Raw genomic sequence first — 26,833 nt, 5'->3', positions numbered from 1 at the left:
TGTAATCAAATGTTGACACGTGTGAAAACTTTTGACACCTTTTTTTATATTAGTATGGTATTTTGTCACAAGCATTTACACACTACAATATTTCAAGTAAAACAGTTGGAAACTGCGTGTGCATTTTTGCATATAAATGTGGGTGAGCTTGTGTGATATTTTCTTTCAAAAAATATACTTACAAGATGGTCATATGTCATCAGGATCATCAGCCAACTTGATTATCATAAAAAAGCCTTTGTTAAGTTGCATGATGAAGTTTCTTGGAGTCCTTTAAAAAATAATAAGTATCTGTGAAGGAAGCAAAGCTAGCCAAGGCAAGTAATGTAGTATCTATTTTGGCAGTATGTGAGTTATGATGTTATTCTGCATTACATTCCTATTCTTCCTGTGCAAGATTGATTGACTGATTGATTAAGAAATTTAGGTCTTGAGGACCAAGCTGCAGTTTCCTGTGCAAGAGAAATTGAAGATTTTCATCCTCATGTGCCTTTTCAGATTTCCTAACCTTGAAACCTGTCCTATTCAGCTAATGGAAGTGGGTAGCTTTTTTAATTCAACTAATATTTTTGGAACCCTAATTATAATTTTTCCTTAGTATCAGGAACATATATTGCACTGTCAAAAAAATATTGCTTGTGTCAGCTTTAATGGATTAGAAATTCGTCTCAGGAAATCACATATGCAATTATCTATTTGTGAAAATGACTGTAATTGCAAAGAAATACAAATACATGACATTAAATTAATTTGAGGATCAGCTATCTCTGGTATCAGTAGTGTGTATTACATCTCTGCCGAGACCTAAATATCTCTCCATTAATTTTCTGTACGTAATTAGGTAATGGATGATACAGATTTCTGTGGCACATTACAGCAGTTGGTGTGAGGTCTCGTACTGTGTTGTAATTACTGTACACCATTTTTGACAATTTATGCAGAGTCGACAAGTAAATAAATAAATTTAGTAATACTGTATCAAAAAATTGTAAAGGAGATTTGTATGTTCATTAACTTTTATGGTCAAATCATTCATTCACCTTCGAGATGTAAGCTTGACATTGTTACTGGCAAAGTATATACTAAATGTACTTAGACTGGATTTAGGAATTTTGCAATGTAGGTGCTTGTAGTGGCAGCTGTTTTTGCCATAGGTCAACTAACCAGACTTGGGTCTTCGCCAGTTATTATTGACCATATTTTTTTTTTTAAATACTGTTTTGTTAAGCAGTAAAAAATACTGTTTTGTTAAGGACCTGCATTATGCTCTTGGATCACTGGCTAGTTATATGCATTCTCCTGAATTTCATGTTCTTTTCCACTTCTTCTAAAGTGCTTTGACACCCTAATGTCTTCCTTTCAAGCGTTCTAAGGACAGGATGAAAACGCTCATCATGCTAGAAGACGGCACTAACCAGGTAGCCTTTTCACCTGCATAGAAGGGCACACCTGTTGCATAGCTCTTGTTGCCTTAGGGCAAGGTTATGGGAATATGTGTTCTTATCGTATATGTTATTCTATCCTTTTTGCCTTGAACTAATGAACGACATGATATATAGCTGCTGTACAAAATTTTATAAATTTATTCATGTCATTTTTACAGAGGCTCTGTAATGCTTTTAAATTTTTATTTTTTTGAGTTAGTGGCCCATATTAACTACTGTTTTATATTTTGCTGCTTATCACTGTGATTGAATTAATCATTTTACATACTGTCTGATGTAACATTGTGTTGCATTCCACAATTCTTGGAGTAGTTATTGAAATGATTGAAGGTGTTTCATGTACTAACTTTGCAGGAACATAATTTTTATGACAGTTATCACCCCAGTAATCTTCTATAACATGTCACACTTTTGTCATATTTTTATTTTTCGGGTAGTATATACATACAAGAAGCCCATATAAATTTTCGTTCATTACTTCATGGCTCATTGTCCCTTTCCTTTAGGTGATAGGTGTGCAGCATGGGTAACAAGAGTTGCTGGTACAAAGCCCTGGGATGAGTCCCAATTACATGCTTTCCCTGCTTGTAATGAGTTCATTCACTTTCTATTTTATGAGTTTGGTAATTTGAATAAATATGCTTAGTATTTACAGTACGCAATTGTATCTACCTACAGTAACGCATTTATAACAAATTTACATGTTACATCTAAGTGAATGGTCTTATTGCTGGGTAATGCTTATTGATAATGTGTTGATTGTTGTTTTTTAATAATTTTCTTCATTTCCATAATTCTTTATCTCTTCTTTAATTGAAATATAGAATTGGATGCTGCAACATCAAAGTCAGTTAAAGTTTTTATTTAAGTTTTTATTTAACTATTTTTCAATGATAGGTGTGTAGTACTTCAGGAATCAACTTGACTTCGGACATCTTAAACAGATGTTAAATGAAGTTACAGCCTGAAAAAAATAAAAAAAAGGTTTTCTCAGTAGAATTTTAGTGATGGATCAGTTTTTTATGTTGAAATATTACTGTCTCCAAAGCAAGCAAAAAGTTTTTTATACTTGCTACTGCAAATTGAGTCATGGAATTCAAGAGAATTTCTTCATTAATTAACCCACTTAGAGAACAGTTATGAATAAAAAAGGTAATGACTCCTTTAATAAAATTTCATGGTTTACCCCATACAGTACTGAAATCAAATGCAGCCAATGTTCTAGCATGCATAAATATTCAATGTATATGTGGATGTTACAACTAATCATGTCCTTTATGAAATGATTATTGCTTAGTGTAGCCTATTTCTTATAAAACACTTTCTATAATGTAAGTGTATTTTATAAACTTATTGCACTTGATTCATTTGTCTGGTAATGTTTCCACCACTTTTCAGCTGTTATTTTTCCATGGATGTATCTTCCTCATTCCTTATAATCATAGCATGAAAACTAGTCATTGTTGTTAAGATATTTATAAATCCTCTTCATAATCTTGAATTTTTCACATATTTTATGCTATTCAAAATTATGTGGTACAGAAGCCTTCTAGAATAACAAGATATTAGTTAATTTATTTTTCATGCAGTGATATTGGCATATAATCAGTAATTGCTGGTAAGGCAAGGAGAAAACTAAGTTAATAGAAGTCCTTCAGACAGGTCCCATAATAAATAAAAAGGCCATTTGAATGGGTAACAGAATATGCCATCATTTGACCTAAGTCTTCCTGTAAGTGCTTAGTACCTTCAGCATACTTTGGAAGGTCCATTTTTTTTATAAATTTCGAGATGTTTCAGCTGATTCAAGAAGAAGAAAATAACTGCAAAGAGAAATTTTGTTACTGTAACACAGAGGAATGGACAAATTTTTAGCGCTACAAAAGTTTGTGTTTTTTCTATGAAGAGAAGATAGAGCGAATCTCTGGGTAGCACAGTTCCTCATTAGATGAGTGGTTAACATGTTCCCTTACCATTTCGGCGGTCCAAAGTTTGTTCCCTGCTCTGCCAACGTGGAATAAGAGGAATTTATTTCTGGTGATTAGAAATTAATTTCTCAATATAATGTGGTTTGGATCCCACAATAAGCTGTAGGTCCAGTTGCTAGGTAACCAGTTGGTTCCTGGCCGCTTAAAAATATCTCATTATTCGGGCCAGCCCTAGGAGAGCTATTAATCAGCACAGTGGTCTGGTTAAACTAAGATATACTTTCCTTCTTTCTGGATAGCACAGTCACTTGCCTTTTCTTCCATGATGAGTTTGTGAGTTCTCTATCGATTTAATGAAATTCATGCTGCCAAAGCCAAGTACTAATGGGGCCCTTTTGACCATTCTGTGCTTATAACAGTAAAGTTATAGAGAGAGAGAAGAGAGAGAGTAGAGAGAGAGAAGCGAAAGGAGGGAAGGAGAGAGAGAGAGAGAGAGAGAGTTTGTTAAAGAGCAAGATACAAAGGTTCAGAGAATAAACTTGGAGATGAAGTGTAAAGATCTAAAGGTAGAAATAGGAGAAAATGCCACAGTTGCATTAAGAAGTAATAGTTAGAGAGAGGTTTGACAGCAAGCCTGAAGGAAGGCAACTGGAATGGAGGTAAAGCAAAGCTTAAATATGGATCCATTTAGGGCCTAAGGGACACTGCAAGAACCCTTTAGCATTGCCTACAGTGCACCCCATAGTCCCATAGGGGGGTGTTTTCTTTATGACTGTGAAATGCTATGTACCACAATGATTTAGAACTGATGGTTATGTAATTGGACCCAAGTTTTGCATATGACATATTTTTTTGAGACTGATAGATGGTCTCTCTTGTTAATTGATAGATGATCTCTCTTGTTTATGTCCTGTTTGATTAACATCAGCCAGGAACCTATGTTGTTTGAATTTATTACCTTATCTTTTGATCCTTATCTGATTTCATCTTTACTATAATTTTAATATACTACTGCCAATGAAAATGAAGTTTTTTTTGTCTCATGAGATGAACCTCATTGCACATGCTACTTATTGAAAAACACTTGTTCCCTGCCATTCACAATAGTTAGAGGCATGTGGAAGGAGGGGAGGGTGAATGGGTGCTAAATCTCCTAATTATTTATAGTTCTAGCAAAGCCTTTCATCTTTAATACCATAAACCTTTTGGCCCAGCAAAACTTTATTGACATAAACACTATTGTTGAGCAAATTGTGAGTGTAAAAATAAATAAATACAGAACAGTAAATAAATGCAAGGAACAATTGAATTGGAAAAAATTTTGAGTCAAAAATTCTGATCGACTTATAGATAAGCTAATCACTTCCACATTGCATCAATGTATTTTACAGGATGATGATAAAAAATTATGACAATTATGACTGGCCTGATACAAACGCACATAACACACACACTTCTTGCCCTGCAGCTATGAGACTTTAAACATGCAAGGAACTGACTGTGTAATATTTACTGATGATTATCAACCAAATGACTATGTACTACACAGTATTCTAATGTTTATTAACTATATATGGCATTAAATGTACATACTATACAGTATTCTGATGTTTACTAACTATAAGTATGGCATTACAGTTACTGAATCGAAGAGTGGAAAGTGGATAGTAATTAGGGTCTTCATCATTGATATCTTGTGTGTATTGTGTTTGTCATGGAGAATTATAAGTTGGTCTTAGGATTGTAGAGCTGGATGGGTTACTTGTTGGTGTTGGTTCTTCAGTTATCATAGAGGTGGAAGCAGTCAGGAAGGCAGAGGTTCTGGGTGTTTCCGCTGAACATACCTTGTGATTTCCATATGTGTAGATGTAGTACTATGTATGAGTATCTAAACAAAACCTCTGCCAGTTACTTCACCCTAATGGCACTTATCATAGATGGGTTATCACAAAATAGTACACCAAAACCCTCAACTAATGTACACCCAATGCAGTATTGTCCAGAAAAAAACTTATTTTCTGGTACTGCCTCTGTCCTTTATTTCATGTTATTATTTTTTGTCTATTATATCTTGTACCTTGAGAGTTGCCTGCTCATTTAGGTCGGCAGTGTTGATTAAGTTTCTAGCTTCCCATCTTCCATTATCTCAGACACTTCACCATCCACTCTTTTTATCCAAGTCTAAAATTTTATTCAAAACCCATCAGCCTACCTTTCCGGTGGACATCAAGTCTCTAAATGCATTCAGACACTCTGGGTAGAAATTCTTCTAGCACAAATTTGTCTGGGGCTTGATAGCTTTCACTGCTCTGTCAGTAACATTAGGGCATCAGCAGTGTGGTGTACTTCAACACATATGATGTCATCTCTTTTAAGGTTCTATTATTAACAGTTTTCTATATCAGGTATCAAGTATGCACATAGTGTTTTTGTTGTCTTAATCACCCCTTGATAGAGAGAGTGTGTCAGTTACACTATTTTGGGGTAGAGAAGAAAAGGATGTATAGACTAGGTTCATACCTTCAATGTGCAGTTCATGGGGTTCTAGGTAACTGGTGACATCATCTAGTATCAGTAAGACCTTGAAGGGAAACTTCTGACACTAAAACAAGTAGTGAAACTACTAGGGGGACATGGACAATGAGTGTCCATTCCATAAATTATTGTGCATTAAAAATACTTGGCAGCTCAAACTTATCATTCATTACAAGGCTCCTGAGATCAGGGTTATTTTGATAAAATACTTTGACTGTCTTTGTGCAAAACAGCAGTTACACAATCTCCTGCTTCTTTAAAGCTTAGTGGACATTCTCTTTGTTGTTGATAAATATCACTTGTGAAATTTTCTTCTAGTGAAGAGCAACTTCATTTTTGTCAAATACCTGTGTTGGTTCATCTCCCCTCAAACAAGTTCATGGAAATTCATTAACTGTTTCTCTGGTCAGCAGAGGCTTCCTCTCCTGTAGTAGTTGTCACAAACAAGCATACGCTGGGATTTAAAACAATAGATTCAGATGGCTCATCTTTCCTATATAGGACATTGCCTTTCCTATTGGTTAAACTATATAATAAGCTTCTTATTTTTAGGCAGTCTACAGTAAGGGCCTTTGTATAAAATTCCTATACCCTCAAAAAAGCAATGATTTTGATATAAAAGATATTGTTATTTAATGCAGTACACATGCAGATACTTCATGGCAAATGTTAGCTTTGGTTTTTCTTGATGTACATTATGCATGACTTGTTTTTTGCTGCAGCGGCAGTCAACCACAGCAGCCAAATTAACTCTTCTTAGCATATCAAATAAATCAGCCTTTGCCGGCTGATTTATTTGATATGCTCGTAGAAGCACTTTCAAATTCATTATGCTTCACAATGGTATATTTCAAAATTTACAACTCTTAAGATGTTAAGAGACGTAATAGATGAAGTGATACCTGCCAAAGCAACATGTGATTTAAGTTACCAAACTTTTGTGTTCCTTAAATATATAGCATGTAGGTCCATTTGTGCGGTAGTTTTTTTCCCTGCCCGTAACTTTTTACAAATGTTTACTTTTCAAAATAAATTTATGTATATGTATTTAGGAAATAACAGATGTTATAATGCTATTATACGTAATTATATTCTATGCATTTCTGAGCTCTGAATGTCTGTGTATTTCCTAAGCTGCATCCATCATGTTTAGTAACACATTTTCTTAAGCATGCAACATATTTTTATCCGTGTTATATTCATACATAAAAAAAACTGTCAGAAACCAATACAAATCCCTTTCATTTTATTGTTGTAGAATATTTTTATGAAAAAATAAGAGTTATATGTTGAAATTAGTGTTTTTTCCATTTAATGTTCAATCATGAATTATAACGTAAGGATATTTTTGGAAGTTTTGTGGCATACTGCAGAAAACTCTAGATGATGGATGCAGCTTAGGAAATACAAAGATATTTAGAGCTAAAAAATGCATAGAATATAATTATAATAGCATTATAGTATTTGTTTTTTCCTCCTAAATATACATAAATTTATTTTGAAAAGTAAACATCTGTAAAAAGTTACAACTCACATATTGCTTTGGCAGAGATTTAAAATTTCTTACAACTTTCAGTGTCCTTAGCGTAGTAACCATTGAATACCATTATCTTAGGTTTGAAGCATAATGAATTGGAAAGGGCTTCCAAGAAACAAAATAAAATGAGGACTACAAGTAAAGACTGAATTGTTTGATATGCTAAGGAGAGTTAATTTGGCTGCTGTGGTTCAATTACCATTGCAACAAAAACAAGTCAGCTGTAAGTACGTCAAGGATAACCAAAGGGAACATCTGTCATGAAGTATCTGCATATTAAATAGTACCAATATCTCTCATATAGAGACGGCTGCTTTTATATAGGTGAAGGAATTATATAACCTTTTATTTGAAATTTTCCATTCAAGAAAGTGAAAGTTGAAAATGTGTTAACCTTTTAGGAACATAACACTAAATAATGGAAAACAAAAAAATTCAAGCTTTCTGGTAACTCATAATCTAGAAATACTATATGTCATATATGTCACATCTTGGCTTCCAAGCTTTTTGTTGAATATGAATATCTTTTTGCACCTGCAGATCTTCATTACATATGATAGAATTAATTTTTTAAATGAAGTCTCACTGTTTAAAACTATCACAGAATGCAGGTTTCTCTCTAACTCAATCACTGCATTAATTTTTGGCTTAATGAGGGTCAAAAGTTTAATCACTAGTTTCTCATTCCCTTTATCTAGTCTATTCCTGTCAGCAATTCTTTTGGTTATAAGGACTCCTTTTCTTTTCCACACAAGTATAGTATAAATGAAGCATGCTGTTGGAAGTCCTTACTATAAGCTTAACTCTTTTGGAAACTGAAAATGCTGTAAAAAGTAGCAGAAAAGAACATGCCATGCAGAAAACTATCTAGACTAGGATTTATGCAGGCTAAAGACTAAACTATTATTTCTGTTAGTGCATCCTTCACATATACTAAACTTGAAAGTCCCTATTGCTATCAAAGACACACATTTTTGTCACTATTCAATTCTTAATAACTTTAGATAATAGTAAAGTATTTCTTTTTACTGTGTAGTACTTGACTGTATGAGAGTGGCTTGACTTTGTTTTACAGAGACTTTCTCAGTATCTGCACTCCGTAAGTACACAAAGAATTGCATTTCTGTAATTATTAAAACATGATTTCTTTAAAACAGTAAATGCTTTTCTCTCTTTCTGAGACTTAGAAATAATAGCATATTAACTGGCTTTTACGCTTATTGTATATTCTATTATATATATTATATATGTATACATGTACATATTTCTTTGTAACCTTTTAAATGCTTTACTGAACAATTTTTCCTCTCCTGACTGTACCACATCTTTGTGAAATGTGTAAGAACTACGGTAATTTACTTTTGGATACCCTTCACTTATCTCTCTTTACTTGTAAAGAAAGTTGTTGAGAGAGTTCTACACGAGTTGGCTCACCATAAAGCTGATAAGAGCCTACATTTCACTAATATTTTCGCGATCCAATAATCAGAGATAGCATCTTAACTAGGAATGACAAAAAACTATCATAAATCAAATTTTTTTTTTATTAGTTAGTGTCTTTACCAAATTACTGTAATTCATTTTGTTTCCTGGTTAGCACACATAAGAACTTGTGTATTTTTTCATAGAGTCTTTATATCTTCTGTGAAAACTATAGCGGAGTATTTCTTTTTCTGTATTTATTTCTTGGAAAGATTTAGGACTTAATGAAAAACTTTCTGTTATCACCTTTTGGGAATTAAAGTTTTAATAACTTTTTTATTTATAGTGAATACTAGCATGATATAATGACAGACTTTTGTAAAAGACTGCATGAACTGTTGCAATTTGTATTGAGTCTCACTCAAAAGAAATACAGTAGGGATAGAAAAATTGTATTTTGAATACTAGATGCTTATTTTCGCTTTCATATGGCAGAGTTTAGGCAATGTTCAGTCTTTTACCCGGTATTTCCTAAATGTTTTTGTCATGGACAATCTGAAGTTTACTTGCAATGCTTGACATGATCAAAGTGATGCATTATGAACGAACATTCTCGAGACATCCTGTTCTGTTCTTGAAGCTAAATTTTTAAAAAATACTATAGCTGGTCTGGTTTACTTTTAAAAGCAATAGCAGTTAGCACCGTTACATCCTGTACTTTACAGCTAAATTAAACACATTAGTACATAGTATGCAGTACTAAACCAGTGGTCTCTGGATCTCGTATCTAGTAAATACTACTGATATTGTATCACATTTTGTAACATTGCAATTAGTATAATTGGCTTTATTTTTTTATTCTTGACATGATAAAAGTGATACATTATGAACAAACATTCTTGAGACATCCTGTTCTGTTCTTGAAACTACAGTTTTTTTTTAATACTATACCTAGTCTGGTTTACTTTTAAAAGCAATAAGAGTTAGCATTGTAACATCCTGTACTTTAAAGGATGTTACAATGCGGTCTCTGGATCTTGTATTTAGTAAATACTACTAATATTGTATCACATTTTATAACATTGCAATTAGTATAATTGGCTTTATTTTATAGTCTTATCATTGATGAGAAGTGAAAAATTAAAATAAAGTATCTTAAGTAGTCTGTTTCACTTCAAGTTGCCCCGTAAATCAACATTTGTGCTACGTATTCTGTAAGAAAAATTAGTTTAAGAACTTAGAATTGAGCATACTATTGAGTTATATATCTTTGTAGTTGTTGGGCTGAAAGATGAAGTACTCTTCACTATAGTAGTAGTGGGTGGTAGTAAAATGAAGAGAGAAAACAGTGCATGAAAAGAATATCAAAGGAAAGCGTTATTTAGTATCTAATTATTTTTCAGCTGTGATGTATAATTCTTTTTTTGTTTTGCAAAGGGAAAGGTCTGCTGTTGTCAAGTATAGTTTGTGATAAAATCAGCAATACAGTATTTATTTATTTCTCATCTTTCAGGATCTTAATATGATATTTTTGAGTTCTGGAGTTGTTCCATTTATGAGTAACTGATGGAGTTCACTTTCCACCACATTTTAATTTTTCAGGATTAGGTGGCAGGCCCTGTGTCCCATTTCTTTGACTCATTAATTCTTAAAACAGTGAGGGTTGAGACATTTTTCTGCATTTCTTCCCTTCAACTCACCTTTCTTTTCCCTGAAAAAAATCTGTCACAGTAAATCATGCACAAAAGCATGGTAGGTTAGTGCTTAGCATTTGATTAGCTATTTCGGTGTGTAGTAAAATGTTACAACTGGTAAGTGTTGTCATATCAGTGAATATTGACAGGAACAGTTGTGTAGATTCATAGCATAGATGCCTTAAATGCCTACGTGGTTAGGTCATAGATTTGCTTTGTAGCCTTCAATGTCAGTTTGTATTATAAATCTCCCCTTTACAGGATTATAATATATTATGTATTTTTTTCTTTTATTTGAAATTTATATGTATTTCTGTTTGGTACTGGGTATATTCTTGTTTGAAGTGCCAAGGCTTGTTGCATGAACTGCATGTTAATTTTTTGTTGAAGTGAAATTGGCATGACTTTTTGAATTTCTTTAGTGTTTTTGAAGATGTTAAAGATGTAATATGGGTAATTTTTAAGGATATAGTAATAAACACTGCCTTGGTAATTTTTCACTTGTGTGAAAGTTGCTGCTATCAAAAACTAATAAAAGGTGAAAAGAATAAAGTAACTTAAATACGTATATTATTTTATATCAAAATCAGTCCCTTGCAATACTTTTAAATTTGCTAATTTTTTTTATAATCATAAATAAAAACTCTTGTTGATATAAGAATTATAAACAGTACTAACTCTTAGTATATTTACAATCTTACATCTTGCTGTTGTAATCGAGGTGTAGCTTACAAGTTTTGGTGTGCAATTTTGACATTGCTCATTTTTTCGTTTTGTCTGTTTACATTGCTACTGAGTACCCTTAGATACTGAGTTTTGGACTTGACTTGAAATAATTTTAACACCAATTTCCTCATACTCTAAGATAGCTTAGAAATTAAAATGGCAAATACAATAAAAAAAATTTTTTTATCAACTTTTCCATTACAATGATATATGTATTGTTGAACTTATAAAATTGATAATTAAAATAAAACTTTCATTGCACAGTACAATTGTTATTTGTGCCTTAAATGTATTTCATTATCATTTGAACTGATACAGTTGAAGCCTGCAAACTAAACTCACCTTTCAATTAGTTTGAAGATTTCAAATGATGGGGCTTTTAATCTTTAAGGCATTACAGTGCAAGAGATGATTTTTCCTTTCATAAATTAAAGTATGTATGTATAATGTTTGTATTGCAGTACAGTATTACCTTTTCATGCCTCTTTCCCTTCTGTCCAGCAGTAACCCAACTTTCATTTTGCTGGTAACTGGACTGCCATGACAGATTATATAAATATATTATGAAGTATTCAACTGGTTGTGCAGCAATATTCAGTTACAATTTCTAGAAGTATTCACAGAATCCGCTGACTTATAAAAAACATTTGTCTAGTAATTGAAAGAGATTTATTAGATATCTGTATCATAGGACACTAAAAAGGTAGAAGGTCAAGGAAAGAGGCTTTGTAAATCTCAAGTTGCAATGTATTATGGTCAGTCTAATAGTTGCTAGTACTGATAAGAGAGTTTGAAGAAACCATAGAATTCTCATCAACTATTAACTTGGCTTACTGAAGTAAGAGCCTTCAACTGTACATGAAATTATGGCGAGAATTACAAATACTGTGTCATAGACCTTAGGTTGATTTGCACTCATATTAGTAAACAAGAAAATTGCACTGTAGGAACTCTTCCTATCTATAGCACCATAAACACATCCTTCTTTCACTCTGTGGTGAGGCATTTCATGCACGTTAATTGTTTTTTTAATTCTGTCAGGTCTACAATGCCATGAATGAGCACCCTGATGCTCCGACCCTTGGAGAGGTTCCACAGGTAAAGGCTCTATGCTTCTTCATCAAAGATTCAAGATTATGGAATGCTTTCATAAAAAGCAAATTTAATGAAATGTAGCCAGTTTCTGAATATCTTCATTAAATTTCTCTTGCAATTTTGGTGTGGATTTATCTCATTTCCTACATGTTGTAGGTCTGAGTGTAATCCAGAGTACAAGAGATTTGGAAATAAACCAAGATATATAAGCAATATCACAATAGTACCAGATTGATTGAAATATATTGCATTATATCATACTACTAAAAAATCTCCAGATCTGGCTACATATCATATTAGACGTGTGGAATGTGAGTCACTTATGCAATAGTGAAATATTAAAATATAGTTTTTAATGAAAATCAGTATAATGGGGCATGATCTGGGAGTGGATAATTAAATTTTGCAAGACTAGTTTAGTATTACATAAATAGATGTCATGAAACCTTGTAAAGTCTTTGATTTTATGAGTACTGTATATTTGTAATGTAGTGACAGAATGATGTACTACTGTATATTCTTATATTTTAATACAGTACTTATTTAGAATTATATGTAATGAATATTGTGAAACTTGAAATTATTTTTAGAATGTTATGAGACTCAATCAATGCAGAGTATTCAAGATTTTGTCATTTTTCAATTTGAGTGTTGCCAGGCCATCCTGTTTTTAAAAAGGATTGCCCTCATCATCATGGTCAGTTATACTTTCATTTCATGTTTTTCCTCTGGAGGTGGGAACCTCACGATGCCCTCCTTTCTTGTATCCTTTTTGCTTGAATTCACATCAGGTCTAAGTAATCATCTGCCTTTTCTATAATCATCTTAATTTTCCAGATCTACCATTTTGCCAGTTACTCATCTCCCATTCTTATTATATCAGAAAATCAACTCTGTCTCCTTCCAAAGCTAGTAAACATCACATCTCTACTACAGTATACCTATATCATTTGTGATGCAATGTTCTCTGGACACTCAAATCTTGAATTTCGGCATTTTGTATTCTCACCTTTTCAGAATCTCCTCTTTGTAAGTACCCATGTCTCTGCTGCCTGCAGAAGCACAGGTCTTACACACATAATTTTTTTCTGTTTACTAACAAGGTACTCTTATTTGCCAATAGTCCAGCGATCTCTTTCCACTTCATCCAGGCTGTTGCTACTCTATTCCTTACTGCCCTCTCAAATCCAGCCCCTCAGTCCAGTCAATCCAGTATACCATAAAGGTAACAAAAAATTTTGGCCTCTCCTCCAAGATCTGCCCCTACACCAATCTATTCCCACTCCTCCATCTCTTCACTCACGCATGCTGGCCATCAGAAACCCCATATCAGTTATGACCTGCAATCTTCAGCATCTCGTGGAACACCGTCTGTGACAATCTATAAATAATATGTTCACTCTTACACCATGGCCACAGCATCCATGTATTCATACAACTGATATAAAAAAATTATATTTTTTATAGGTACAATACACTGGAAATGCTCAGATAATGAAGTCAGGATTTTACTATTTCTATTAATGTGGCTTCTATGGTACAAAAGTCATATTGGATATGGTGATATTTTGGTTATTTGATATGAGGGAAAGTTGCATATGCCTGTTGCAATCTGAATTCATATGAATATTGCTCATTCTGTTACACATGAAAATATGTCTAGTAATTTAAAGAGATTATCTGCATGTTTGTGTACCACAGGCACTGTAAAAGGAATTAAGGAAGTTTGTCAAATGTTCTTAAATCATTTTTCTTTTTACGAAAGTGTAGCAGTGATGTTAAAACCATTGTGTATTTTTATGTACATATAAACAAGATCCTATTGATAAACATAAAACTTTGCTTCTTTCCCAACAATATGTAAATACATCTATAGTTGTTCTGTGGTTTCCATGAATATTTTCAAAAATTTTCCTGTACATACTTGTTTTTTTTATACATGTTTTCGGGTAAAGATAGTTAGATTATTACCAGTTTATAAACTACAAAGAGACTGGTACAGTACTAAGGATGAAACACAATTTCAATGCCTTGTGCAACAATTATGAAATAAGATTAATAAAAATTACCTTAAAGTTTCAGTTCTTATATCTCTGTTGTTCATTTACTTTCCAACGTTAGGTTAAACCTCACCAGAATGCCGTCATAGACTTTCATGCAGCCTCCTGCGCAGTTATGGAAGACATTGGAAAATTCAAAGTTGCTCTGTGTCGAAGTGGTCGACTTGATAACAGAGTTAGCGTGAGGTATGTGAGGATAATGAGCTTAGCTCGTTATAAACTTTGCATCCGAATTTTTGGTGTAGAGTATTTTGAGTATGATCTGTCTGTTATGAACAAAGAAAAGATTTTAAATTTACATTTTACTACAATACTAGAAAAACTTATTGAGGTAGTAGGTTATTGGCTATTAGTACTTTATGCAGGTTTTCAGACTTAATATATTTTGATAGGGTTGAAACAATTGATGGGACAGCAACTGAAGAACAAGACTACATGCCCATTAATGAAGTCATCACCTTTGAGCCTGAGGAGTCTGAAAAATTTGTAAGTACCTTACATTCATGTCTTACTTATGTAAGTACTTCACAGTATACATATGATGTGTTGCATCAAATTTTATATATGAAGGCTGTAAGATTAATGAATGAAAGCAAATATTCATACTCCAAAACATTTGCTGTTAAAGTAGTGTGACAATAAAATATCACTAGCTACAACAATTATAAAGTGCATTTTATGAAGCTCTTCAACAAAATACAAATCTCAATATTAGGTTGAGGTGGAGATCATCAATGACAACCAGTGGGAACCAGATGAAGAGTTCTTCTTGAAGATATCATTGTTAATGAGTGCAGAAGAGCGAGAGGGTGTACAACTTGGGCGTATCTCTATCATGGAGATAACCATCCTTAATGATGATGGTAGGTTCTTCCAGTAATATCCAGTTTATTATTGCTTTTGGTAAATACAGGTAGATACTTTAATGAATATAGATAACTTAAATTATTTTAAATATGAACTCTGAAATTATGGTGGCCCAAAAATTTGTATGTGGCAAATCAGACTAACCAATTAGGGATACAGCTTCAGTTTTTTTCAATTGCTGGCTGTAAATTAATTGTCATGTTATATACTAAGTCAATGTGTCACTTTGAAGCAGATGCCCATACATTAATATTACAGTATATTGCAGTATGTTCAAAATTACTAAAATTTTCAAGTTAGATAATTTTATACATTGCTTGACAAGAACATCGAGTCTTATAGCAAGATTTCACATAGGGTTGCCCAGAGGATTTGTTCTTAAATCAGAATGGATGGTGGAACAAAAAGTTTAAGAGGTTGGGCAGGTAAGTAATGAGACTAAAGAAAATGGATGAAGTGCAAAATGTATCAAGAAATGCAGCATTTGCCAAATTGCCTTACGCAGTAAGTGCTGAATGAGCTTTATTTCAGTAATTAATTAGTAGATAGTAATGTTAATTTATTTTTCCCAGAACCTGGAATTGTAATGTTTCAAAAGAGAGGTTTCCTGGTGAAGGAGAGTATTGGTAACGCTGTCATTCCTGTTGTGCGTAAGAATGGAGCTGATGGTGAAATTACTGTAAAATGGCGCTCCATTGACAAGACTGCTGTTAGTGGCAAAGACTATACAGGAGGTGAAGGTGTTCTTACTTTCAAGCATACAGAGGTAAGTTAATTTACTTCATTCTGCAGATGAATATTTGGAATATGAAAGTATTTTAATATTGAATGGTTCTTGAAAATCTAACTTAGTACCTAAGGAAATACCACCAATCAGACTTGAATAAGTGAGGGTAATTGTTAATATTGCCAGTACATACAAGTTAAAGGGAAAAAAAAAGATTGGTGCATTTTTAAGCACTTGCAAAGTCTTCTACAAAAACACCCATTGGGGCACTCCCTACATTAATTAAATGTAATCATGGCATGCCCTTTTTTGGTGATTATTAATTAAATGTAATATTATTATTTCTAAATAATTCAAACTCTACATTGTTTAGCATTACTACCACCTTTCTATGCTGGCTAGGAAGAAATACTGTCTAGTATCCAGTCCTTAAGTAAATACTAAAAGGCAGGATTTTCTAATTTGGTTATCAGACACTTCAAAATAAATATAGAGAATTTGTGTGTTGAATACGTATAGCTTATTCAGTATGGAACCATATGAGGATACCACCAAACAATACCAAAGAAAAGAACAATGTGTATTAACTATCAAGGCTAGAGGGAATGAGTGTATAAAAGAAAAATTAGTGAAAAAAATGTCATGCCAAGCAGAAAGACTCATTAATATTCAACCAAGTTACTATTAATGTTTTTGAGTAGTGGCAAATGGTAATTTCATGGTATCTATAGTGGCACTACTGCATTGAACCCAAACTTTACATGTCTGGAGTATCCATTTCAGTATTACATACTACAGTCTTGAACTAGATTCATGATGACTGTTGTCTTAATTTTTCAAGAGACAAGTACTTTGATTCCCATAAAGCCAGGTTTGGACCTGCCTTTACATATGTAAATTATCACCAAGTTATTGATCATCTGGTTTACACCCAGCAAAAATTCATAACTGTTATTTGGAGTGTTTTAAGCTCATTTGGTACAAATAGTTGTTATTCTTCTCTCTTTTAAGAGGGGAAGAGGGAGGGATCTCTGTAATAGAGGGTAGCCTAAGTACCTATAAATTTATTTTATCAAAACAATTACTATTTTTGAGGTGAAACTTACCCTCCATCATTTGCTAACTCAAACTTTGTGTGGTGGAGAGGAGTAAGAGATTTCCCAGTAACCAAATTATAAGATAGAAATATGTATCCTTATGGTCGCTTCCTTAATGAATATGATCCCAGCACATACTTGTTAGATGAAGATCTTCATCAGGTGAGATCCAGTGGTTGATGATTTTGCAACGCAGACTGGTGAGTTAGGCCAATGTGCCTCAGGCCTGCAGAGCTGGAGGGAGCTACCACCACAACTAAACTATGATCCCTAAAGAGTTACCACCTACTTAACCAAGTTTTGTTCATATGCAAAACAAACCTTTGGCCTTAACAAAGGATATTTCCAAAGTGCTAGCTGGTAACCAATCAAAGATTGTAAGCAAGGAATCTGTGAGATCTGGCAACTCCTACGTGTACGAGGTGATACTTGGTCAGAGACCGCGCACAGCCTCATTACGTATTTAGTCCTTCCTTAACCGCCTTGGAGAGTAAGACACTATCACTTTGCTCTCCTCCCAAGCTGGTTATTTTGTGCCAGTGCTTCTTTCATTTCAGTGTGTTTGTGTGTGTTTCTGCATTATGGATTCTACCAAGTCTCCATAGCCTCATCAACGCATGTGCCCAGGCTTTCGGGGATTTCCTTCCTCAAGGTTTTTAGCTGCTGTTGTCACAGACCCACACATGCCATGCAGAAGGTGCCGTGCTAATTATTGTTAGATAACTAATCCTTGTCAGAAATGTTGTTCCTGGCTTAAGTCGCAGTGGAGTGTTTTATAGGAAGAGAGAACATCATAGAGTTTCGACTCTTCCTTGGGAGGGTTTTTCTTCTCCTTGGATGGATGATTTGGCTTCTCCCTCACCAGTGATTGTTCTCCCTCTGACTAGTGTGAGTGTGCCCCTGTCTCCTTCCTTTTCTTCCATTGATTCGTTGATGGAAGTATTGGGAGTTCCACAGGATGATGCTATGTTTAATGTAGCCCCCTCTTCCTCAAGTTCTCACTTTATACCCAAGAGGGAGGAGGCTACACTATCTAATGCCTTATTTTCAGGGGCATCGCTGGGGCTATGGAGTTCACCATCCTTGGATGGACTGCTGTCGCATTTCTTAGAGGCACGTACCCCTCCCCCGGCCCCTATAGCAGTCCCACCTCCCCCTGGACTCCTCTATGTTGGATCTTGTGTGCTCCCACCTTATGGAGCTCCCTTGTCATCGTTGATGCTCCCTGGGTCACATCTTATCGCTTCGCCAGGGAGGCCAGTGACCAGCACCGGTCTTGGAGGTGTTGCGATGTCACTCCCAGCATCCTCTCAGACTATGACGTCAGGTGCGGTGGCTGCTCATCCTCTGGCTGTGATGTCACCACTTCCCGTTATAATGTCATTGTCTTCGCTCGCTGAGCCGTCTGAGGCTTTAGTTGAACCGATCTACAAGAGACTGGACTGTTTTGTGAGAGGATTTCTGCTGTGTCTTTGAAGAAGAGTTGTAAATGGAGGGTCTCTTCTCCTATACCTGCTAGTAAGAGATCTCGTAAAGAGAGGAGTTTCTCTCCTTCCCCTCCTCACCATTGTGTCGACATTGGAGGATCAAGGACTTTGTAGTTTCGTTGTCTTTGAGTGAAAGGAGTGTATCACCTTCCCTTCATGACCGTGTCTCTCCCACACATGTCTGAGTTCATGCAAGTGAAAGAAATGTTTCTCCACATGCCCCATATGGTCGTGCTTCTTCCTCACATGTTCACATTCATGAGGTTGGCAGGGCAGACAGTAGAAAGAAGGCATCCTCCTCTTCGATGCATGGCTGTGTATCTACTTTATGTCATGAGAGTAATGCTTCTCTCCATGGCCGTGTCTCCCCCTCTCACTTACATGTTTGTGACAGTATGAGTGTTGAGGGCATTAAGAGTGTTGCAACATTTTCCGTTCGCGGATGCGAATCATCTCTGAGTGTACATCCTGATGATGGGGTGACTCCTCTTCACCTGTTCCTGTATGTGAACATGAATCATCCTTGCATGTACGTGTTGATGAGATCAACACGTACTTGTATCAGTTAGTCAGCACAAGGACAATAAAGAGGCAATTAAAAGGTCGAAGGTTGCAGATGTGAAGGTCTCTCAAGCTTCATCTAAGGATTCTTCACTTGGCAAGACTGAGGCTAAGGGTCGAAGATGTGAGGCTTCTATGGCCCATGGATGTGCTTCTCATTCTCCTGGAAGAGACCTTAGCCTTAAGAGTCCATCTCCTTCAGGTAGCTCTCTTCAGTGACGTTTCTGGTCTCAAGATCGTGCTTGGTTGGCATCTCATGTTCATGTACGTGATTCCTCCCACAACTGTGTTCATGTTTCGCCTGGTGTATATGTACATGATCATGTGCGGGTTGTTTCTCATGAGCCAGTACGCTGTTTGAGCCGGGACCATGTGCAAGTGTTGTTGCGAGATGAGTTTCAAGAACCTTTGGTCTCAGTATCTTCCAGTTTTAGACCTTACACGCCAACCAATATTGTCCAGAATGTTGAGCTTCCTGGGGAAGCTTCATCAACAATTTTACAGAAGGAGGAGGATACTGCCAAACCATCTTTTTCATGTCATCGGTCACCTCTGCCAGAGCAGGAGGAGGGAGATACCCAAGAGTTTATGTCCTCATTCGCAGAGGTTGTTGATCTCGTCCGTAAGCTCAACAATCTTGAGGGTAAGGCACAAGCTCAATCTTCAATCACCCCATCCTCATTCGCAGAGGTTGTTGATCTCATTCGTAAGCTCAACAATCTTGAGGGTAGGGCACAAGCTCAATCTTCTATCATCCCAACGGGTATAGAGGCTTTGTTGGGTGCTAAAGAGGACTCTAGAACTTCATTTGAGCTCCCCTTGTCGGGTCACGCTCAGCCCATCCTACATTGTATGAACGCTTTGGTGTCAGACCGAGATGGCTCTCTGCGTTCTAGTAGTTTGTCTAAGCTTCTTCCCCCTCCTCTTGTGCAACATAGGAAGTACTGTTCCACTAGTACAGTTCATTTGATGCCCTGTCACCTTAACCCAGACGTGATCCATCTTAAACCTGGCCTAACTCTGGAACAGGTTAGGGCTGAAGGCACTTCCTTTTCATTATAAGAGTTCTTAGCTATGGAGAATACTGCTGCTTCCATCTTCCAGACAGTCTCCTGGGTGGACTTGTGGTCCATTGCAATAGCCAAGATTGCTTCAGATAGGACTGAGGGAAGCTTAGTGAGTTCTTCCTCTCTCAATAGACTATTACAGTCCAGAGCTAAGGCTATTTCTTACCCGACACACCTTAGCTCCAACATGTGGGACAACCACCTCCTGGCCAGGAGAGATGCAGCACTGTCCAAGGTGTAAAATTCAATGGACTCTGAGTCTTTGTCGTCTCTCAGAAATAGGGATCTGCTTGATTCGCAGTTCCTGTTTCCAAGGACTGAATTGGAAGATTTTATCTTCCTCAGGGATGAAAAAGGACTCTCTGCTGTCAGGGGCTGCAGAGCAGCACTAGGTTTGGTGTTATGTCTGAAAGGCATAGACATCTCTTCATCTAGGGAGATTTCCTTGTTGTTCAGGGGTTTCCAAAAAAACCTGTTCTCCAGGGAAAGTCAAGCCTCCAGCATGGGTTGTTTCATTTGTCCTGAGAAGTCTCACTCGAGCTTCATTCGAGCCCTTGTGTCGATCATCAGACAAGGATTTGACACTGAAGAAGTTTTCCTGTTGATCCTGGCTTCTTTGAAAAGAGTTGCAGAGCTTCATGGCCTGAGTTATGATGTGAAACATACCAGGGGTTGGGGGTCGGTGACCTTTGAGTTTGTTCCGGAATTCGTGGCCAAGACCCAAAATCCCTTGGTACATGATGATAGATTTGCCTCTTTTTCCATCCTGTCATTGAATGACTGTGGACAATGACCCACAGGAGCTCTAGATGTCATAGACTTTTTATCAGCACTGGTCATTCTCTCTACAGCAAGGGGGAGTGAGGAGTGGTAACAAACCCCTGTGAGTATATGGTTTGTTACTTGAACAGTCAGAATTTTCTTTGGTTCCCCGGTTGCAATGATTCTGCTCATATATCACTGTACTTGAGCCCATACAGCTGAGTTGTTAGATATTTGTTTATCCATCTTCTCATGGGCATAAGACCACCTTCTCTAGAACTCATTCTTCTAAGAGGCATGGTCAGGTGGCTTAACTCCCACCTGGTTTAGGATACTTGTACCTCCCACCAAGTATAAGTCTGTCCTATTGTTAAGACTGAAGGTTTGTTCCGCATATGAACAAATGAAAATTTTTTTTAATAATTGTATTTTTCATAACTAACAAACCTGAGGTCTTAATGTTTACTACCCACCTCTAGCTGCTCCTCTCTTTGTTATAGTTCCTAGGTTGGGGAAAGACTAAATACGTCACGAGGCTGTCTGCAGTCTCTGACCAGCTATCACCTCGTATGTTCAGAAGTTGCCAGATCTCACAGATTCCCTGCTTACAATCTTTGATTGTTTTTAACTGGTTACCAGCTAGTGCTTTGGAAATATCCTATTGTTAAGACCTCAGGTTTGTTAGCTATGAAAAATACAAATTGATTAAAGAAATCTGTCAAGTTGTGGCACCTCTTAACCAATTGTTTCAGTTTTAAAACTTGTTGAATCTGTGCTAATAAGTCACAGATAAAGCAAATGGTAGAGGGGTGTTTCACCTCAAAAATAAGTTCCAACACTTAAAAGTTTCATATTGTAGACTGGAACAAATATGGTTTACTTTGTTGCTATAGCCCCCATTTATTTTGTGCTCTTCATTTGTGTGCACGTTTTTCCCCCATTTACTATACAGGCAGTCCCCAGTTATTGGCGGACTTGGTTAATGGAGATCTGGCTTTATGGTGCTTGTTAGGTGCCATAAAATTGGCGATTTATGGCACCATGACGTGTTGAGTTCCGGTTATAGGCGCTGGAAACGGGATCACAGCCCAGTTATCAGCGCCATAAATTGCCGAGTTACAGTTAACCCTTAAACGCCGAAGCGGTAAAAAAAAAAATGTCTCCCGTGTGCCGGAGACGTTTCAGAGTGAGCGCGGAAGCGGAAAAAATATTTTTTTCAAAAAATCACAGCACGCTTATTTTTTAAGATTACAAGTTCATTTTTGGCTCCTTTTTTTGTCATTACCTGAAGTTTAGTATGCAACCATCAGAAATGAAAAAAAATTATCATTATCATATATAAATAATGCGATATATGATAGCGCATAAACGAAATTTCATATATAATTGTATTTAAATCGCGCTGTGCGCAAAACGGTTAAAGATAACAAGTTACTTTTTTTTCGTTGTAATGTACACTAAATTGTGATCATTTTGGTATATAACACATTGTAAAACGATAAAAGCAACACAGAGAAAATATTATCACAAAATAATGCATAAATTCGTAACGCACGGACATAAACAAATATTTTTTTTCAAAAATTCACCATAAATATAAATATTGTCCTAGAGACTTCCAATTTCTTTCAAAATGAAGACAAATGATTGAATATTACTATACTGTAAGAATATTAGCTTACAAATGCAGTTTTCGACCATATCTGACGAGTTAAAGTTGACCGAATGTCGAATATATATTTTTTTTTTTATATGCAATTATTATTTCTGAAATAAGAAAAGCTACAACTTTCAAATATTTTTCGTTTTATTCTACATGAATTTGCGCACATTTTCATATATAAAAAACTATGAAATGCCTAATATGAAACTGAGCAAATATTCCGAGAATGGGACTTACGCATTTCGGAGATTTGTGGTGGAGAATCCGCGCGCGGAGGGAAGGAAAGTTTTTTTAAAAATTCACCATAAATTTAAATATTGTGCTAGAGACTTCGAATTTGTTTCACGATGAAGATAAATGGCTGAATATTACTAGACACTAAGAGTTTTATCTTACAATTGCGTTTTTCGACCATTTCGGTAGAGTCAAATTTGACCGAACGTGGTTTTTTTTCTATTTATCGTGATTTATATGCAAATATTTTGAAAATGAGCAAAGCTACAACCTTCAATTATTTTTTGTTGTATTATACATTAAATTGCGCACATTTTCATATATAAAACTTTATGTAACGGCTAATTTAAAATGGTGCAAACATTACCACAATCGCACGTATGATTTTTTCGGAAGAGTTACCGCGCGGACGTAAAGAAAATGTAATTTTTTTTATAAATTCACCATAAATCGAAATATTGTGCTAGAGACTTCCAATTTGTTGCAAAATGAAGGTAAATTCTTGAATATTACTATAATATAAGCGTTTTAGCTTACAAATGCGTTTTTCGACCATTTCGGTAGTCAAAGTTGACCAAAGGTTGAAAATTTGTCACTTATCATTTTTTATATGAATTACCACAATCGCATGTATGATTTTTTTTGGAAGAGTTACCGCGCGGACGTAAGGAAAATGTTTTTTCATAAATTCACCATAAATCGAAATATTGTGCTAGAGACTTCCAATTAGTTTCAAAATTAAGGTAAATGATTGAATATTACTAAAATATAAGTGTTTTAGCTTACAATTGCGTTTTTCGACCATTTCGGTAGAGTCAAAGTTGACCAAAGGTTGAAATTTTGGCACTTATCATTATTTATATGAAAATATCTCAAAACTGATAAAAGCTACAATCATGAGTATTTTTTTGTTGTATTCTACATAAAAATGCGCACATTTTCATATATAATACTCCATGTAACGGCTAATTTAAAATGGTAAAAAAATTATGTCAAAGTGACGAAATAATTTCCGAGATGTGTCACAGATACTTTTTAGTGCGGCAAGAAAGAAATTCGCGCTTGCGTGCCTGCGTAACGATTGTAAACAAAACAACACCTTGATCCGTGAACTCCCAGCATCCCCCAAGGCGCGTGATTCAAGAGTTTTCGGCTGGTAGGCCTAAAAGTATTTTTCCGCGAATTTTTAAAAAAACTTTTGTATGTCGACGTAAAATACGTCCAGTCGGCACCCGAGAGACAAAAAATGTTGACGTAAAATACGTCCAGTCGGCGTTTAAGGGTTAATGGCGGTTTTTGCTTAACAGCACCCCGCAGGGAACGGAACCCTCGCTGATAACCAGGGAATGCCTGTATACTTCAGAGCAGCTATTATTGATTACATACTGGGGTTGCAATATGAAATTTTGATAATGCAAGCCAAAAACACATCAGGATTCAAATTGAATCCTTAATTAGCCTAAGCAGGAGCAGATTATAGAAAAATGCTCAGTGCACTGTACAGATAAGGAGTGTTATCCAAGCATAGACATGTGCACTGAATGTGTAATTTTATTTGATATAGTACTGTATTAACATTTGTGATGTGGCAAAATAAATATTACTGTAATACCTTACTAATGTCCTAGTTGGTAAATAATTTGTATAATTGTAACATTGTATAACTTCCTACAAAGCTTCTGTAAAGCAAATGTAGTCCACTGTACTTACATACATAATTATTGCTGGATAACATCCATCATTATTATGGCCATAAATGTTACAGCATCAAGTCCTTTTAGTATTGTCCATACTACATACAGAAATATCACTACCCAGCATCTCACTGATATATATCTTTCAGATTGAACAAAATATTGAAATTCCCATCATTGATGACATGACTCCAGAAAAGGATGAACATTTTGAAATTGAACTATTTGAGCCCACTGGAGGAGCAAAGATTGGTCAGATCAACCGTACAGCAGTCACTATTACTAATGATGATGGTAAGTGATAAATCCATTTTATTTCTTAGGTAATTTAAGGTTTAGCCATGTTTACAACATAACCACTTTGGAAGTTGCACCTAAACTGTAGTAGTACTATATTCAGGAATAACTTACTACCTTGAATTGTAGCTGCAAACTTAAAAATTTACCTGGCAAGGTAAGCAGCATATGTAGTAACACAAACACTTAATAGGGTGTCTGTTAATAATGTCAAAAAATAATGTTTTTCTCTGGTATTCATAAAATTCAGTTCTCTTTTAGAAAACCTATATGATTTTATCACTTGCTGTACATGCTGTAGTGTGAAGACTGTCAGGAGAAAAAATGTATAGATCTATTCATACAGAACTGGCTAATTTTAGAAATGTGACATTTCACATTGATACGAGTTGAAAACCAGTATTCATTATGATCTCCAACTGTTTCTTTTAACTTGCAGATTTCAACAATGTATTGAACAACATGATGCAGATGACAAATGCAAATATTCATGCAATGCAGGTTCACCACGAGACATATGTAAGCCAGATCAAGGATGCTTTGAATGTAAATGGTGGAGACATTGAAAATGCCACAGCGGGAGATTATGTTCTTCATTTCCTTACTTTTGGATGGAAGGTAACTTGAAAATAGTTTTCCGGAATTAAAGTAACTTTTTTATCACACCAAGTGATAAGTTTCCAACAGATCCTATAAGGAATTGTGTCACTCTACAGCACTTAATAGCGACATTTGGTTGGTTGAATACAAAATACTGGTAATCAATATAGCAGCCTGTAAATCAGTTTCTTTTTTCTTGTATTTTAATCAGTAACATGAAAAGGGAGGTAAATGCATATTATCTAGCTTTATAATTAGGAATTTTTTAATAATTAAGAGACTAAGATTTACATTTTGATGAATAGTCAAGTACCTAAATATTATTGATAGACCTTTACATGATGATAATTTTGTAATTTTACATAAGATTCAGAATTATTAGTCATGCTCTCATCCTAATAATTGAAATGTTTTAGACAAAAACTGTTTTTTAATAAATCATAATAAAAAACCAGTAAGACTTGTGAAAATGTCATTTCAGTAGGAACTCTAGACTCTATTTCTTCTTTGCAAGAGTCAGTTTAAAGTCTTCAGTATGTAATTATTTCATATTACGATCACATTTGAGATAATTTTTAAAAGGCAAACTATGTAGAATTTTTCTGGATTATATTATAACCAAAATAACATCTAATGTTTACAAATTGCTGATTATTTACCCTTAATGGACGGATACCCTCGTATGAGTAACAATAACAGGTTTTGAGTGGTGGACGGATTCACTCATGGCGAGCTTCAGTGTTATGTGCTATTAATTTGGAGGAATCAACTGAGAAAGAGGTCCCATTACTTCTATTGCCCATATGTTCACTAATGGCAACTTTGAGACTGGCTCAGATCGTGATTGCAGGCAGTTCAGGAGTTAGTTGCAATTTTGACTTCAAGGGATTACTGTTGGTTTTAGTTCTCATCTTTCATGATAGTCTGTCAGTTGTAATTGTTATCTGTCAGTTATAATTGTAATTTTGCAAAGAAAAGTGCAAAGAAATATTAGAAAAAGACATGTATAACCCAAAGAAGTTACTGTATCTTCGATCAGTGGAAAGTGGAAGATATGCAAATGCACATGGGGCAAGAAAAAAATTTTCAAAATTCTCCCTACCTTCCATGAGAAGTTGAAAATACTATTTACACACAACCTTTTGTGGGCCCTCTTTTACAGGACAATCGTAAATTTTACCAAGTTATGTATACGTTTTTTTCTATTTGCATAATTAATTTTATTTTGTAAAATTATAATTACAGCTCACACAATATCAAAACAGATCAGATCTAAACTCAGTAACAAATTCTGAGTACACATGTATTTATTGTAAAATATTTATGTAAATTTAC

General features: G+C 35.1%; 1 protein-coding gene across 14 annotated transcripts in view; it reads left to right on the top strand.

The window, feature by feature from the left end:
• LOC135214456 (sodium/calcium exchanger Calx-like) overlaps window positions 1-26,833 on the top strand; it is a 256,399-nt gene that overhangs the window by 208,159 nt on the left and 21,407 nt on the right. For 9 of the 14 annotated variants that reach the window (XM_064248776.1, XM_064248769.1, XM_064248774.1 and 6 more), the window contains 8 exons: window positions 1,365-1,418; window positions 12,329-12,385; window positions 14,504-14,628; window positions 14,835-14,928; window positions 15,158-15,305; window positions 15,882-16,075; window positions 24,751-24,895; window positions 25,338-25,516. In XM_064248776.1, coding sequence (XP_064104846.1) covers window positions 1,365-1,418; window positions 12,329-12,385; window positions 14,504-14,628; window positions 14,835-14,928; window positions 15,158-15,305; window positions 15,882-16,075; window positions 24,751-24,895; window positions 25,338-25,516 — 996 coding nt within the window. Of the gene's footprint in view, window positions 1-1,364; window positions 1,419-8,520; window positions 8,545-12,328; window positions 12,386-14,503; window positions 14,629-14,834; window positions 14,929-15,157; window positions 15,306-15,881; window positions 16,076-24,750; window positions 24,896-25,337; window positions 25,517-26,833 lie in introns of all 14 variants that reach the window. The other 5 variants (XM_064248771.1, XM_064248778.1, XM_064248777.1 and 2 more) reach the window with 3 other exon arrangements.

This window comes from Macrobrachium nipponense, chromosome 45 (genome assembly GCF_015104395.2).
Source record: "Macrobrachium nipponense isolate FS-2020 chromosome 45, ASM1510439v2, whole genome shotgun sequence".
Lineage (NCBI taxonomy): Eukaryota > Metazoa > Arthropoda > Malacostraca > Decapoda > Palaemonidae > Macrobrachium > Macrobrachium nipponense.
This window is presented reverse-complemented; position numbering and strand designations above follow the sequence as displayed.